General features: G+C 41.5%; 1 protein-coding gene across 3 annotated transcripts in view; it reads left to right on the top strand.

Annotated features, from left to right (window-relative positions):
• LOC135086030 (GILT-like protein 1) overlaps positions 1-10,563 on the top strand; it is a 121,422-nt gene extending 110,859 nt beyond the window's left edge. For all 3 annotated transcript variants that reach the window (XM_063980804.1, XM_063980803.1, XM_063980802.1), the window contains exons 2-7: positions 4,851-4,934; positions 6,153-6,284; positions 6,677-6,745; positions 7,324-7,428; positions 8,721-8,873; positions 10,420-10,563. In XM_063980804.1, the coding sequence (XP_063836874.1) occupies positions 4,857-4,934; positions 6,153-6,284; positions 6,677-6,745; positions 7,324-7,428; positions 8,721-8,873; positions 10,420-10,509 (627 nt within the window). In that variant the 5' untranslated portion in view covers positions 4,851-4,856 and the 3' untranslated portion in view covers positions 10,510-10,563. The remainder of the gene's footprint in view (positions 1-4,850; positions 4,935-6,152; positions 6,285-6,676; positions 6,746-7,323; positions 7,429-8,720; positions 8,874-10,419) is intronic.
• The last annotated feature ends 4,356 nt before the right edge of the window (positions 10,564-14,919 follow it).

Here is a 14,919-nt window from a genome sequence, read left to right on the forward strand (position 1 = left end):
GATGAAGGAAGGAAAACAAATTGTAGATATGGCTCCCTCTGACATGAAGATTTTTATGGATAATCCTTACCACTTGCTCTCCTTCAGAAACAGGCAATGCCTGTCCAGCCCCCCTAGACAAAATGCACTTTTTGATCGAATCGAAAATCGAATCCGTCAAAACTACACACAAAAAAAGGCTTTCCAACCACTTTTCGGTTTGCGATTTTAATGTGCACTTTGTCTAGGACCCACAGATCCTAATACTATTTTCATCTTTGAACTCTATCCTCAGACATGATGCTGTTGGATATAGAGCCGCGTTACTAACAAAGTAGGTACCTTTAAACTAAAACTCACAGGGCATAGTTGGATCTTAAACCAGACTTCTTGAGTTTCATCTCACAACTTAACACTGTCAAATATCCAGCCACAACTGGCGTCCTCGCCGGGCGTCGACCCCGCGACCTCAGTCCACAAATCACCGTCTCGTGACCGGATGGATGTGTCCGACACAAGGAGCTGACACACGTTTTGACAATGATTGTCTGCTTTGGACATTGGATTAGGTTGGGCCAAGCTTGGCACAAATATAGCCAACTTATGCTTTTTTCACGGGACTATTCCCACCAGTCGTTTCCACGTGCAACTCCTGTGTAGCCAGGATCTACAACTACACAGGAGTTGCAGCGGTTGAAGTCACCGTGTGGTTCTGACAGAGTAATTATTCCCACCTCTCGTTCCCACCGCTTCAACTCCTGTGTAGCCAGGATCTACAGCTTGACCGCTAATAACCCAACCAGTGAACTTCAAGTTTGTCCTGGGGTAAACTTAAATTAAACTGTCATTGGACCCGCAACGAAATTAATCAGAAGAACATAGGAGTTCGAAGTTAAGGTTCGACTTCTCCCGTGCAAAGTACAGTATCATCATTTTAGCCATAAGACGTCCACTGCTGAACATAGGCCTCCCCCAATGACTTCCACATCGCCCGGTTGGTAGCGGCCTGCATCCAGCGCATTCCTGCTACCTTTATAGGTCTTTATTCCACCTTATGGGTGGATGTCCCACGCTGCGTTTTTCGGTACGTGGCCCCTCCACTCCTGAAACTTGCTGCCCCATCGATTGCAATCAATCAATATACTGCATACAACATGGAAAAGCCAAACTCGATTGACTTGCAAGATGTGTAAAAAAGAAAGAGCTGCGAATAAACAAAAAAGGAAATTAACTATCGATGTACCAACTTTCTCGTAGTCATTAGAAACCTTCCATATCGCACGGTAATAACAATTATAATCGCTTCAAGCCTTCAAGTGAAACTCGTGAGGCAGTTATGCAAGTTGTGTATGACATTACGACTTATGTTTATGTTGAATGAAGTGGTGTACTGGTGTTAAGTGGAATGGACTGGGCGAAAGCCAACAGTAGCTTAAGTACTTTTGCCTAATGATCCTTACTTACCTACTAGTACTTAGTTTCTGTCTAAGCTAAGTACTTAGTTACTAGTTTCTGTAAGCCTAATTAAAATTTAATCTCTCGCTGAAAATCTAAATGAAATCGCGGGTAATTGTGAAGTCTAACTACCTTAGAAATCGTTATCTTTGACTAGAAACATTGCATGGTTCTCAACCTTTGCTTGTTGAACTAAACCATAATTGGTTTCAGCGATTTTGGTGTGCAAACGTAACAAACAGAGTTCTTTACTTTTCGCATCAAAATGACAATTTTAGATTGTACTTAGCTTACACGTAGCGATTTCGACAGAATCAATAGGTGGGTAGTAGATTTCTGTGTTCGATCGCTTCGTCAAAACGACGAATCTCAACCCAGTGCCCTGATCACGAATAATTCGTAATCGCAATCTTAGCGGCCGGTTTTGTTTTTCATAAAAAACGATTACCATAACGACAATGACGTTTATTCGTGCTCCGGGTCCAGCTACAGCTAAACTAATTTTTAACCGCCTTAAAAAAAGGAGTTTTCAATTCAACCCGTAAGAAAATCTGTTGCTAATTTATGACTAACTAGCCTTTGCCCGCGGCTTCACCCGCGTGAAATGTAGTTTGTCAAAGATTATTAATAATAATACTGTAAAGAGTCATCAAAATCCGTTCAGTAGTTTTTGCGTGAAAGAGTAACAAACATGTTAACATCCAGATATCTAGACATCCATACAAACTTTCGCATTTTTGATATTAGTAAGATTTTAAAGATGTCATCATTGTCAGCTTTCTGCGTTACCGAAACATAATTTATGAGTAGTCAAATTAAAATTTTAATAACTTTACCCATTATTATCTCTGTATACTTTATTGAATAGTAAATACATGTTATTTATAATTAACTAGCTGACCCGGCGAACTTTGTTCCGCCTTAATGGCAATAAATAAGCAGACTTTTTTTTAATTTCGAAAGGGATAAAAAGTATCCTATGTCCTTCTCCTGGCTCCAAACTACCTCCCTGACAATTTTCAGCTAAATCGGTTCAGCCGTTCTTGAGTTATAAGTGGAGTAACTAACACGACTTTCTTTTATATATTATATAGAAATGTACTGGAATTATTTTTGCAATGATCATGCATATATGTGTGGCTCTGGCAAGGTTACATCAATATTTGACCGGCAAATAGCCACTTAAAATCATCATACGAGTAGATACTAGTAACTGATTTCTAGATAACCTTTATCTTTCGAGTGGAAGTAACCAATCGACAATCATATTGACTTTGAGACAGACAGATTACGTCTTGATGGAGGTTAAAACGACTGTGTTTAGGACAGACTACTTTAATAGCGCATCTATGAGACTATTCCCACCTCTCGTTCCCACCGCTGCAACTCCTGTGTAGCCAGGATCTGCAGCTTGACCGCCAATAAAAACCCAACCAGTGAAGGTCAAGTTTTCTGTAGTTGAACGTAGTAGGACCTCCTACTCTTCCTGTGGATGTTGTAAGAGGCGACTAAGGGACAAAATTTTTAATAAGCGAGGATCAAGCCTCCCCAAACCCGTCTGGCCAGGTTGGGGAGTGTAGACCAAATCCTCCATTTGCCTCTGGTAAATTAGAGGTCGTGCTTCTGCAGTGGAGACTAAATGACCTCATAATGATGATGAAGATGATTCGAGTGCAATCATTTGATCTGCATCTCATCTGATCAATAGTGATGATCAAGCCGAAGATGGAAGCGAGCTGTTTTTAACATTGTTGTTAGGACGACAGACTTTTTTATGATGGTAGCTTAAATGGCTATAATTGCCACAAACAAACAGGGCCTTGCTTCTGCAGTAGATAAATGATCTATAATGATGATGATTTACCTAGTTCTTATTTACAGAAAAACCTTTTCAGAGAAAATAAGCACTTACAAGGCAGATAGTTATGTACCATCCTAGACAACATTAACTTCAGTTGCGATTGCGGTCAAATACTTGGCTTGTTCTGCATAAAAAAACCATGAGGTCTTTGGTTAAGATAAAAGATTGTATAACGCAAAGGTGGCCTCCCACTAGGTGGACCGACTATTTTGTGAAGATCGCGGGAAGTAGGTACCAGGACCTCAAGTCCGCTAATTGACAAATGGCTCAATTGAATCGTAATTTAATCTCAATAGAATTATTTCACACTTTTGGTATTCTGCTAATAAAAAAAGACCAATGATTTGGATGCCAACCAATGGATGCAGGCAGCGCAGGTTTGCGTTGTGGAAGTCCTTGGGGGAGGCCTTTGTCCAGCAGTCGATGTCACTTAGCTGAAACGAAAGGCAAAAGATTATTTAAAATCTATTACTTTCGATAATTCAAACGGCAATTTCTACCAGTTAGTACGGGTCATGAGGTCGCATACGCAATGTGTGAAAGTAGAGAGTTTTCGCAATTTGCATTATTTTCTCCGAAGCTTTGTTTTAGAGCGGCCATTTTAAGAATAGTTTTACAAGGAAAAGCTTTTGTACAAGTTGTAAAAGTAGACTTTAGAGTTCTATGTACCTTACAAGTAATAATTGTACCTACTCGTAACTAGTAACAGGTTCGAAACGAAAGAGAGCACATTTTGGATGCTTAGTGACACTGAAAAATTTTTTTTAATTATTTTTTACGGAAATTCACGGCAAGCGAAGCCAGAGGCAAAAGCTAGTAATAAAATACCTGCTTACTTACAAAGAGAAAAATTCAGTCTAGTGGTTACAAGTTACAATATTTGATAATTTTATGTAACTGTCTTTTAAAATTAAATGTTAAGTTAATTTTGGTGAATTGGTGGTAACAATGTTGACTCGAAAGAATAAACACACAATCTAAATTTAGCTATCTAGCTAACATAGTTTTATTAAGTTAAGACTTATTGACAGACATACACAAAAGCCATTCTACTCGTAGTAACGTCGTACGATTCTCACATCATCTTTCATGGTTTATCAATGATAGTTATTATAAAAAATATGAAGAAAGACATACCAGTACTTATGGGAACATTCCCACACTATTGTTCTCTTCTATGATGTAAGTTTCTAGCATCAACTAATATAGGTACAATGTAGGTGAAGAACCTTCAACTGTGCTAATGTTTTTAACAATGCCCTCGTTATTTAAATTACACAACTTATCATAATAATTGGATCACAATCATATTTATTATGAGAGACATATTTCACAAATACTTATTGTTGAGTTAAGTAACTAAGTAAAGTTTGAGTAGATTTTTTTTATCAAAAAAAAAATGCATCAGTTACTTGAAAATGTCGTTAAAAGCATGCAAGCTGCTTTTCCATTTTACTGGCATGTGTACGCCACCTTAGCGTTAAAAAACGACACAGAATTTAATATAGGTACTTAAGTTTTGGAGAAATATTTAAAATGATTCTCTTTGTTCCAGAACAAAATGAAGAGTTTACTGGTGTTTTGTCTGCTTGTCACCATCTATGGAGCCCTGGCCAAGACCAAGAAGTCTGAAGACAAAGTAAGTATTTAATTGCTAAATAAATGAGTAGGTGCACCCGGTAAATTATAGATGGTTGTGATAAGTACCTACTGTTTTTACTAAAGACGAAAGGTTTTTTTTTATTCACAACGCGGAAGGAACGAAGTTTACAATACAACCAGTAGCTACCAGTGATGACGTATTATGAAACTGAAACGTGAATAGGTAGGTATTTTATGGAAAATGGAATAGACAAATTATCGGCTGGTAGGTGTCATCATCATCATCATCATCATTTCAGCCATAGGACGTTCACTGCTGAACATAGGCCTCCCCCAATGCTTTTCATGTTGATCGATTGGTAGCGGCCTGCGTCCAGCGCTTCCCTGCTACCTTTATGATGTCGCCGATCCACCTTGTGGGTGGACGTCCCACGCTGCGTTTTCTCAATACTCAATACTCAATATTTTATTGCATCCATTATGTACTTAAAATTAGAACATTATGGGCCCTGTAGGGCACGGCAATTAGATCAACCGAAAGATGTCAAAAGTTAGAGCCTAGTAATTTATCGTTGAGATACTCACTTAAAGCATAATAGTGTTTAGAAATTAAAAGTTCTTAAGGTTTTTTACCAATGTTAATTCTTTGGGTGTATTTTTTATCGAAACTGGAAGCTTATTAAAAATTTTGATTGACATGGAAAGTGGACCCGATGAGTACAGTTCAAGGCGGGATGGAGGTGTTATTAGTTTTTGTCGATGTCGTAAATTGTATGTACTGTCGATGTCTGGTACGCGGCCTCCATTCCAGAGCCTTGCTGGTAGAGGTGGAGGTACTAGTGTCGGTCGTCAGAAGAAAACAGGAGATCTATTCCTCGATTAACCGCCTCTGTACTTACCACCTGCCTCAGACCCAGTTTCAGGGTTCGATACCCAGTAGGGGTGTTTTCTGCTCGGTTTGGTGGTCTAACTGTTCTACTTCTCTTACAAAAGTATGTCACCATCACCGTAACGGTACTTGGAGGTAAGATAGCCAGTTCCTCTATGGTTGAGGATCACTTTCATTAGGTTGAGATACAGAACCAGATCTTTTCTGTTGTTGTAGGTAAAACATGAGCGTCCCCCCTGTATCCATCCCACATGACGTCAGGGGCCAGGCCCCTCTTGAAAAGTAACTCTAGATACGCCAATGGGGTCGTGGGGTACTCAATGAACCAAAGTGGATGATGATGATGATGATGACTTGTGTTTTCAGGTAAAGATAGCGGTCTACTACGAGTCGCTCTGCCCGGACAGCAAGAAGTTCATCACGGAGCAGCTGGCGCCCGTCTGGAGGGACTTCCGAGGAGTCGTCAAGGTCAAGCTGGTGCCTTACGGCAAGAGCACGGTGAGTCTTCCAACATAAAGCGGAATAGAGCAACAAAGAACTGAGAAAGCGAGATGTCACTAGCAGCAACATCACTGTCGCCCGTTCACAAACGATGCTTGCTTATGTGAAGCAGAAAATCGAACGCACAGCGTTGAATAGAGCTGTGATTGGTTCGTGTTTGACCCTGTGCGTCTACGCGCACTGTGAGATCTCATAATAATGTTTGTCAATACGGGCGTGTGTGATAAAAAGAGATGCGTAAGGTGTCGTTTGACAGCTCGTGGTTATTGCACTATTCTGAAGGAATTATTATCTTTAAGGTCCTACTACCTAGTTATATATCTACTTTAAATATTAATATTAATGTGAAAATTTGCACTTTTTGATTTGGTATTTTTGTCTTGTCACAGCACGACAAAGTGGACGGCAAATGGCAGTTCATCTGCCACCACGGACCCGATGAATGCTACGGAAACAAGGTATTTTACAAAATTAGCATAAAACGAGCCCCTATAGGTACCTATCTGACCTAGCCCACTTAGGGCTCGTTCCCACGGAAATCCAGTTTTGCGGGATCCAATATCCGTGGGAACAAGCCCTTACTGTGCCCTTCTAAAACACGGAATCTTTTATTTTCCGAAAGTCAGTTTGATTCTAACCAAACTGGAATCGAAGCCAGAACATCTGTATCGAGAAGAAACTCTGGCACCGCGTCTCTAAAGCTTCAACCATCTGTGTTTCAACCACACCAACGCGTGCAGGCCCAAGAAAGTCCGCGCGACCTGTCATTGGCCTACTTAAATGTGATCGCGAAGGTGATGGCGCCACGCGTTTGGTGTGGTTGAAGATAACGCATGGAAACTAATCAGTTCTGTGATAGGTTTTATACGCTTAGTACTTAGTGCCTAGCCTAGAACCTACCTACAAGTATAGGTAGGTAGTTTGAGTTTTTTAAACTCATTAAAGGCCTATGAGCCTAGGTAATTATTTAGTCGCTTTATACCATATTATCATTCGCCAATAAAGTTATTAATTTTCGAACTATTCCTCTCCCCAGGTGCAATCGTGCATCCTGAAGGACCGCAAGCTGCTGGACACGGAGAAGATGGAGCTAGTCATCTGCCTCATGGGGCAGGCGCAGCCCGACAAGTCGCTCGACACGGTGAGTCTTAGACCACGGGACTATTCCCACCTCTCGTTCCCACCGCTGCAACTCCTGTGTAGCCAGGATCTACAGCTTGACCGCCAATAAAAACCCAACCAATGAAGGTCAAGTTGTCCCGGGGAAAGTTAAACTGTCATTGGACCCGCAACGAAATTAATCAGAAGAACATAGGAGTCCGAAGTTAAGGTTAAGGTTCCAATGCAAAGCGGATGACAGGTGACAATCAAAGGTTTGTGTAGCCAGGATCTGAGTTTTAAACCAGTGAACCAAATATGTTCTATTTTATTCTGCTGTAAACTATTCAAGGACTACTTTGTTGTTTAAATGGCGTTAAAACCAAGTTTTAACATACACAATAAAGCAACATTTACTGTGGCAATAGCCCAACGGTTTCATCCACGAAGACGCGCCCCACCAACTTTTGATCGAGGGCAGCGCGGGTCGCGGGGACTTTGATCCGAGCAATCCAAGCGGCATTATTGTAGTGTGCGTGTGCACTAATGGATAATTAGCGTGTACTGATAACACTCAAATATTAGCGGAAGAATGGTGGGGCGCGTCTTCGTGCATGTAACGATCTATACCTTGGAAAGCTTTCGACTTTCGCCTACCTAACACGCGCCATCGTAGACACCTCCACAAACATCTAACCGTCTCTCTCTCCCATAGTGCCTCGCCCAAGTGAAGAAAGAGGCAGAATCCACCAAGCTGAAGGCCTGCGCGAGTTAGCACAATTCTAAAAGCCGCTTTCGTGGAACCTCCACACACATCTAACCGTCTCTCTCTCCCATAGTGCCTCGCCCAAGTCAAGAAAGAGGCGGAATCCACCAAGCTGAAAGCCCGCGCGAGTTAGCACAATTCTAAAAGCCGCTTTCGTGGAACCTCCACAAACATCTAACCGTCTCTCTCTCCCATAGTGCCTCGCCCAAGTCAAGAAAGAGGCGGAATCCACCAAGCTGAAAGCCTGCGCCAGTTAGCACAATTCTAAAAGCCGCTTTCGTGTAACCTCCACAAACATCTAACCGTCCCTCTCTCCCATAGTGCCTTGCCCAAGTGAAGAAAGAGGCAGAATCCACCAAGCTGAAAGCTTGCGCGAGTTAGCACAAGTCTAAAAGCCGCTTTCGTGGAACCTCCACACACATCTAACCGTCTCTCTCTCCCACAGTGCCTCGCCCAAGTCAAGAAAGAGGCGGAATCCACCAAGCTCAAAGCTTGCGCGAGTTAGCACAATTCTAAAAGCCGCTTTCGTGTAACCTCCACAAACATCTAATCGTCTCTCTCTCCCACAGTGCCTCGCCCAAGTGAAGAAAGAGGCAGAATCCACCAAGCTGAAGGCCTGCGCGAGCGGCGCGCAAGGAGACTCGCTGCTCGCGACGTACGGAGACAAGACCGACACCGTCCAGAGGCCGCTGGGATTCGTGCCCACTATTGTTATCAATGAGGTGAGACTCGATACTCAATCTATAGGTACTTATAATAAATCTGTAGAGAGGTCAATTCTGTATCTACAAGAAATATATTTTCAAAATAACTATCAGGGGGTGATTAGTGATCGATACTGATGCCAAAAATGCAATCAGTAAAATTTTTGTCTGTCTGTCTGTATGTTCCTTATAGAAACAAAAACTACTCGACGGATTTTAACGAAACTTGGTACAATTATTCTTCATACTCCTGGGCAGGTTATAGTATACTTATAAATTCCCACGGGAACGGGAATTAGCGGGAAAATCCTTTTGTATGGAAAATCTAAACCGCTTAAGTTAGAAGCTTGAAATTTGGCATGCAGCTGTACCTTAGTAAACTTAAAGCTTAGCTACAACAGGATATTGCAAAATTCCCACGGAAACGGGAGTTGGCGGGAAAAAACATTTGTATGAAAAAATCTAAACCGCGTAAACCGGCAGACAGTGGTGACTGAGTTTGTTGCGGCGCTTCTTCTCAGCACTTGCCAAATGTTTGTCTCGAAGCGCTGGTAGGGCAAAAAAAGAATGAGACATGTAGGGGCTCCCTAAGAGCAAAATGACGATTTGTAAGAACTATTTATTAGTCTAAACAAATAAAGAAATTTTGACTTTGACTTTGACCGTGTCAATGATATTACGGAGCCTCAGGGCTATGTAGGGGCCACCAGGGTTGGATGACCACTAGGCAGAGGAGGCAACTACTTAGGAGCCCTAGCTTTTTTAAGAAGTTTAATACCAGGGCCCAGCGATCGAGGACGACCAAGTCTGCTCAAAGAAATAAATACAAATTTTGCAATGCCCTTTCTTTTTAGATGAAAAAGGCCCCCTTGATTCTAGATTATCTATAAGATGCCGTTGTTGTAGGCGTTGATATTTTAGCCTACCAGTGTAGATGACACGTCTAAGTACTAACCACTGCTACGAAACAATAACATGTCTAAGAAGAAATCTTCTGATAGCGACATTTTCACACATACCTAAAAACATAAGTAAGTAGTCAGGAGTAAGTAATTAATCACTCACCTTAAAGCTGAAAATGACAGAGTGAAGAGTAGCCACCACGTTTTTACTGGGCTATCACAGTTTAGAGTTCACCACTACACTACACTTCACAATTCACAACAAAATTAGGTAGGTAAAAACAGAAATTTCACTTAATTTGAACACTACCAGAAAACAGACGCTTTGTACGTATGAAATCGCGACGCGTACTGAACGGAAAGTGCAAAGCGCCAAAGTATAAAATAGGTACCCTCCTTTCCTGTATTTTATAACTACTTACCCACTCTTTTGAGAGGAACACTTGTCATAGATATTTATGACTACCCACTTTCAACAAAACTTTTTTGAGTCATTTCTTTTTTTCATTTACTTAACCACAGATAACATAATTACCTACTAGATGAACTGTGGAACAATTTTTTTTCGTTCCGTGCACCTCCTGAAAGTATTGTAGTAAAGAATAATAAAATGACTACCCCCTTCTTAATGATGCTTTAACCTGTGCTTTTTCCTCTTCCAGAAATTCGACCAGGCCAATCAGGATGAGGCGTTCACCAACCTGCGCGGCCTGGTGTGCCGCGTGGCCGTCAACAAGCCGTCCTTCTGCTGATCACCTACCCTACTTAACTTGTACTCTAGTATTAAATTATTATTTTTATACGTATGCGTCTTTTTACTTCTTATCCACACACTTAGCCCGACGGATTAGCAGCTGAAGTGGCACATAGTACGCAGAACTGACGGCCGATGGGGCAGCAAGGTTCTGGAGTGCAGGCCGCGTACCGGAAAACGCAGCGTGGGACGTCGACCCACAAGGTGGACCGACCATAGCTGGGCAGTAACTCGTTAATCCGTTAATCGTTAATTAACGAAGTTAACATTTCTATTAACGGATTAACTTTTAAGTTAACTTAAAAAAACGTTAACGGACTCGTTAACTTCCGTTAAATTATCCTAAGTCCGTTAATCGTTAATCCAGTACCTAGTATTTACCAAAAGCACGCTGAAAAATGCTAGAAAAACGCGTTCTGAGAAGTACGTTCGGGCTTTCAGAACCTCCAGAACCCAAAACAACAGTTTTTGTAACCAGATCACTATTATTATTATTATTATTGGTTTTGGGCCTTCATTTGCGCCAGCTCGACCAGGTTTGATCTATTGTGGCAGCCCTTGTTTTTAGAGTTCACTGCTTAGTCCCGTTGAGTCTATAAATTTCCAGATTCTTTGGAGCGTGATATCTGCTATCTCATCCGGGTGCATGATGTGTCGCCCGAGATGGATACTTCTTTTGCTCATAAGCGGGAAGCATGAGCAAAGAACATGCATGGCCGTTTCTTCTTCTGTATGGCAGAATCTGCACAGAGTTTCCTCGGTCATGTTCATGTTCGATTTATGTTTGTTTAGTTTGCAGTGGCCGGTCAGTATTCTAGTCACTGCACAGGCTTTGTATCTTTTGAACTTTAGCAGTTCCTTAGTTACTTTATTGCTATATCCCTGAATGAGTGCTTTTGAGTGTTTTTGTCCCGATGTAGACTTCCACCACTCAATAGCCTCTTGTTTGCAGAGGGCGGTTAGTAGCGTGGTGGCTCGTTGTTTGGTAATGCCACAGAACGGTTCTACGCCGATTTGAGGGTTATCGGCTCCATCTCTGGCGAGTTCATCTGCTACTTCGTTTCCTTCTATATTCGAATGTCCTGGTACCCATGTATTATTATTATTATTGGTTTTTGGGCCTTTATTTGCGCCAACTCGACCAGGTTTGATCTATTGTGGCAGCCCTTGTCTTTAAAGTTCACTGCTTAGTCCCGTTGAGTCTATAAATTTCCAGATTCTTTGGAGCGTGATATCTGCTATCTCATCCGGGTGCATGATGTGTCGCCCGAGATGGATACTTCTTTTGCTCATAAGCGGGAAGCATGAGCAAAGAACATGCATGGCCGTTTCTTCTTCTGTATGGCAGAATCTGCACAGAGTTTCCTCGGTCATGTTCATGTTCGATTTATGTTTGTTTAGTTTGCAGTGGCCGGTCAGTATTCTAGTCACTGCACAGGCTTTGTATCTTTTGAACTTTAGCAGTTCCTTAGTTACTTTATTGCTATATCCCTGAATGAGTGCTTTTGAGTGTTTTTGTCCCGATGTAGACTTCCACCACTCAATAGCCTCTTGTTTGCAGAGGGCGGTTAGTAGCGTGGTGGCTCGTTGTTTGGTAATGCCACAGAACGGTTCTACGCCGATTTGAGGGTTATCGGCTCCATCTCTGGCGAGTTCATCTGCTACTTCGTTTCCTTCTATATTCGAATGTCCTGGTACCCATGTAAGCGTTACTTTGTTGGTATTTCCCAGTGCATTCAGTGTCTCGGTGCATGTTTGCACCAATTTTGACGTGTATTCGAAGGATGTTAAGGCCAGCAGTGCTGCTTGGCTGTCTGAGTTGATGTAGATGTGTTGATCCTGGAGCTTCCTTTCCAAGTTTATCTCTGCACATTTGTTTATGGCAAAGACCTCGGCTTGGAAGATTGAGGCTTCAGTCCCCATGTTTAGGCTAACTTTGAGCTTAGGCCTCTCTCCGTAGATCCCGCAACCTACATTATTTTCCTTTTTGGATCCGTCCGTGTACCAGACGTGACTACCTTCCTTAAATGACATTTGGCCTTCTAGCCATTTGTCTCTAGGAGGTATGTTTACGGAATATAGTTTGGTGAAGTTACATTCCGTATGCATGTCGTCACTAGGCATGCACAGAAGTTTGTTTTCAAGTACTGATTCCTTGAGTCTTATCAGATTTTGAGAAGCCCATCTGACTTTCGTGCGGGTGCAGATTCTATATGTGCTCTGCTTGGCTTCTTTTTGCACATGCATATGCAGTGGTATAAGATCAAGCAGAGCATTTAATGCAGCCCCTGGTGTCGTTGATAGTGCTCCGGTTGCTGTGATGCAGGCTAGCCGTTGTAGGCTGCTCAATTTCTGTATTGTTGTCATTTGGTTGACCTTGCTGCACCAGACGGCAGAGGCATAGGTTATTATCGGTCTCACGACCGCTGTGTACAGCCATAGGGCGATTGCGGGTTTTAGTCCCCATCTTGACCCTGGTACCCATGTAAGCGTTACTTTGTTGGTATTTCCCAGTGCATTCAGTGTCTCGGTGCATGTTTGCACCAATTTTGACGTGTGTTCGAAGGATTTTAAGGCCAGCAGTGCTGCTTGGCTGTCTGAGTTGATGTAGATGTGTTGATCCCGGAGCCTCCTTTTCAAGTTTATCTCTGCACATTTGTTTATGGCAAACACTTCGGCTTGGAAGATTGAGGCTTCAGTCCCCATGTTTAGGCTAACTTTGAGCTTAGGCCTCTTTCCGTAGATCCCGCAACCTACATCATTTTCCTTTTTGGATCCGTCCGTGTACCAGACGTGACTACCTTCCTTAAATGACATTTGGCCTTCTAGCCATTTCGTCTCTAGGAGACCAGATCACTAACGACACTTGTTAGTATGTGTGGGACAACTCTTGCAACTGAATTTAAGACCAGTTTTCCTCCAACCGATTGAGCTGAAATTTGGTATACCTACTTATGTAACTATGATGACAATGCAATGTTATGGTACCCTTAAGCTGGTCTGATGATGGAGTCATGAGGTGGCCATAGGAACTCCTAAATGAAACGGCGGCATCGCATCGAATTTGGGTTCGTTGGATTTGTCTTTTCGAGCACTTTAGTACTAGATGATGTCCAGGGTCCTGATGGTGGAGTCAGGAGGTGGCCATAGGAATTCCTACACGAAACGGTGGAAACTTATCGAGTTTGGGTTTGCTGGATTTGTCCTTTCGAGCACTTATTGTAATTGAACCAAGGCTCTGAGATTGAGATACTACTAAAAAGTGTAAAATAAAATTATAATAATTAAAAAACTTTTTTAAAAACAAGCTTTTATTCTGAAATGCAGTTGTACTATAACGAAAAAAATAATTGTTCTTATGCAAGGTTCAAATAATTTCGAAAGCTTGTAGCGCAGTGTAGGGTTCCGTAGTGGTCCGTCGTTACCACAGTATATTTCTACCTACAGTCTACCTATAGTTTCTATCTACATTCACTTTTCATATTTTCTTGTAAGGAATTTTCACTAGTTAAGAAATTTTTTAATACATGAGTTAAATGACTATTACTCTCAAACTAATTGATGTATCTTAACTGCTATAGCTTTCCTTGAAAGTTCATGAATAGCAGTATAATCACGAATTTTTCCAGATTTTTCAAGCCAACAGTTTAGTTTTTAGAAGGGGGGGACGCCCTACTCGAACAAAAATTGGCACTTTAAACTTTAATAATATGCAAACAGATCCTTAAATAGAAAAATAGTCTTAGAAACCCCTAAGCCATTTTAAAATACCTATCCAACGATACCCCATACGATGGAGTAGAAGATGAAAAAAAAATCATCCCCACTTTATATGTAGGGGAGCTACCCTAAAAACATTTTTTTTTGCAATTTTATTCTACCGTTTTGTCTGCGTGATTAATATACATAGCTCCACAAAATTACAGATCCCCAGTGCCAACAGTTTCCAAGCTAAACTTCGGACAGACAGACAGACAAACATATCGAAACTACACTCGACAGCAAATAAATCGCACCTCCCGCGACAAGCACTTTCAAACGTATGCATCCCCACTTCCTACCAATATTGGCACCATTTAAAAGCCTAGTTCTAAACTCCATTTCATTAAAAGAAAGGTTTTTACCCCAAAAATGTGTCTTTTGAAGGATCCAGGGTCACTTGACTTGACTACGGAACCCTGAAAAAGAGGAATAAATTCCATGCGCGATACAAGCTTTCGAAATTATTTGAACCTTGCATACAATTATTTTTTTCGTTTTATTATCATGTGTTAACGGATTAACGATTAACGTTAACTTGCGTTAAATCTTGTGAAATGTAACGTTTTAACGTTTAACGAAGTTAATTTTTTTATTAACGGTTTAACGATTAACGAAGTTAACTATTTGATTAACGGTGCCCAGCTAT

The sequence above is a fragment of the Ostrinia nubilalis genome, chromosome 30 (assembly GCF_963855985.1).
Source record: "Ostrinia nubilalis chromosome 30, ilOstNubi1.1, whole genome shotgun sequence".
NCBI lineage: Eukaryota > Metazoa > Arthropoda > Insecta > Lepidoptera > Crambidae > Ostrinia > Ostrinia nubilalis.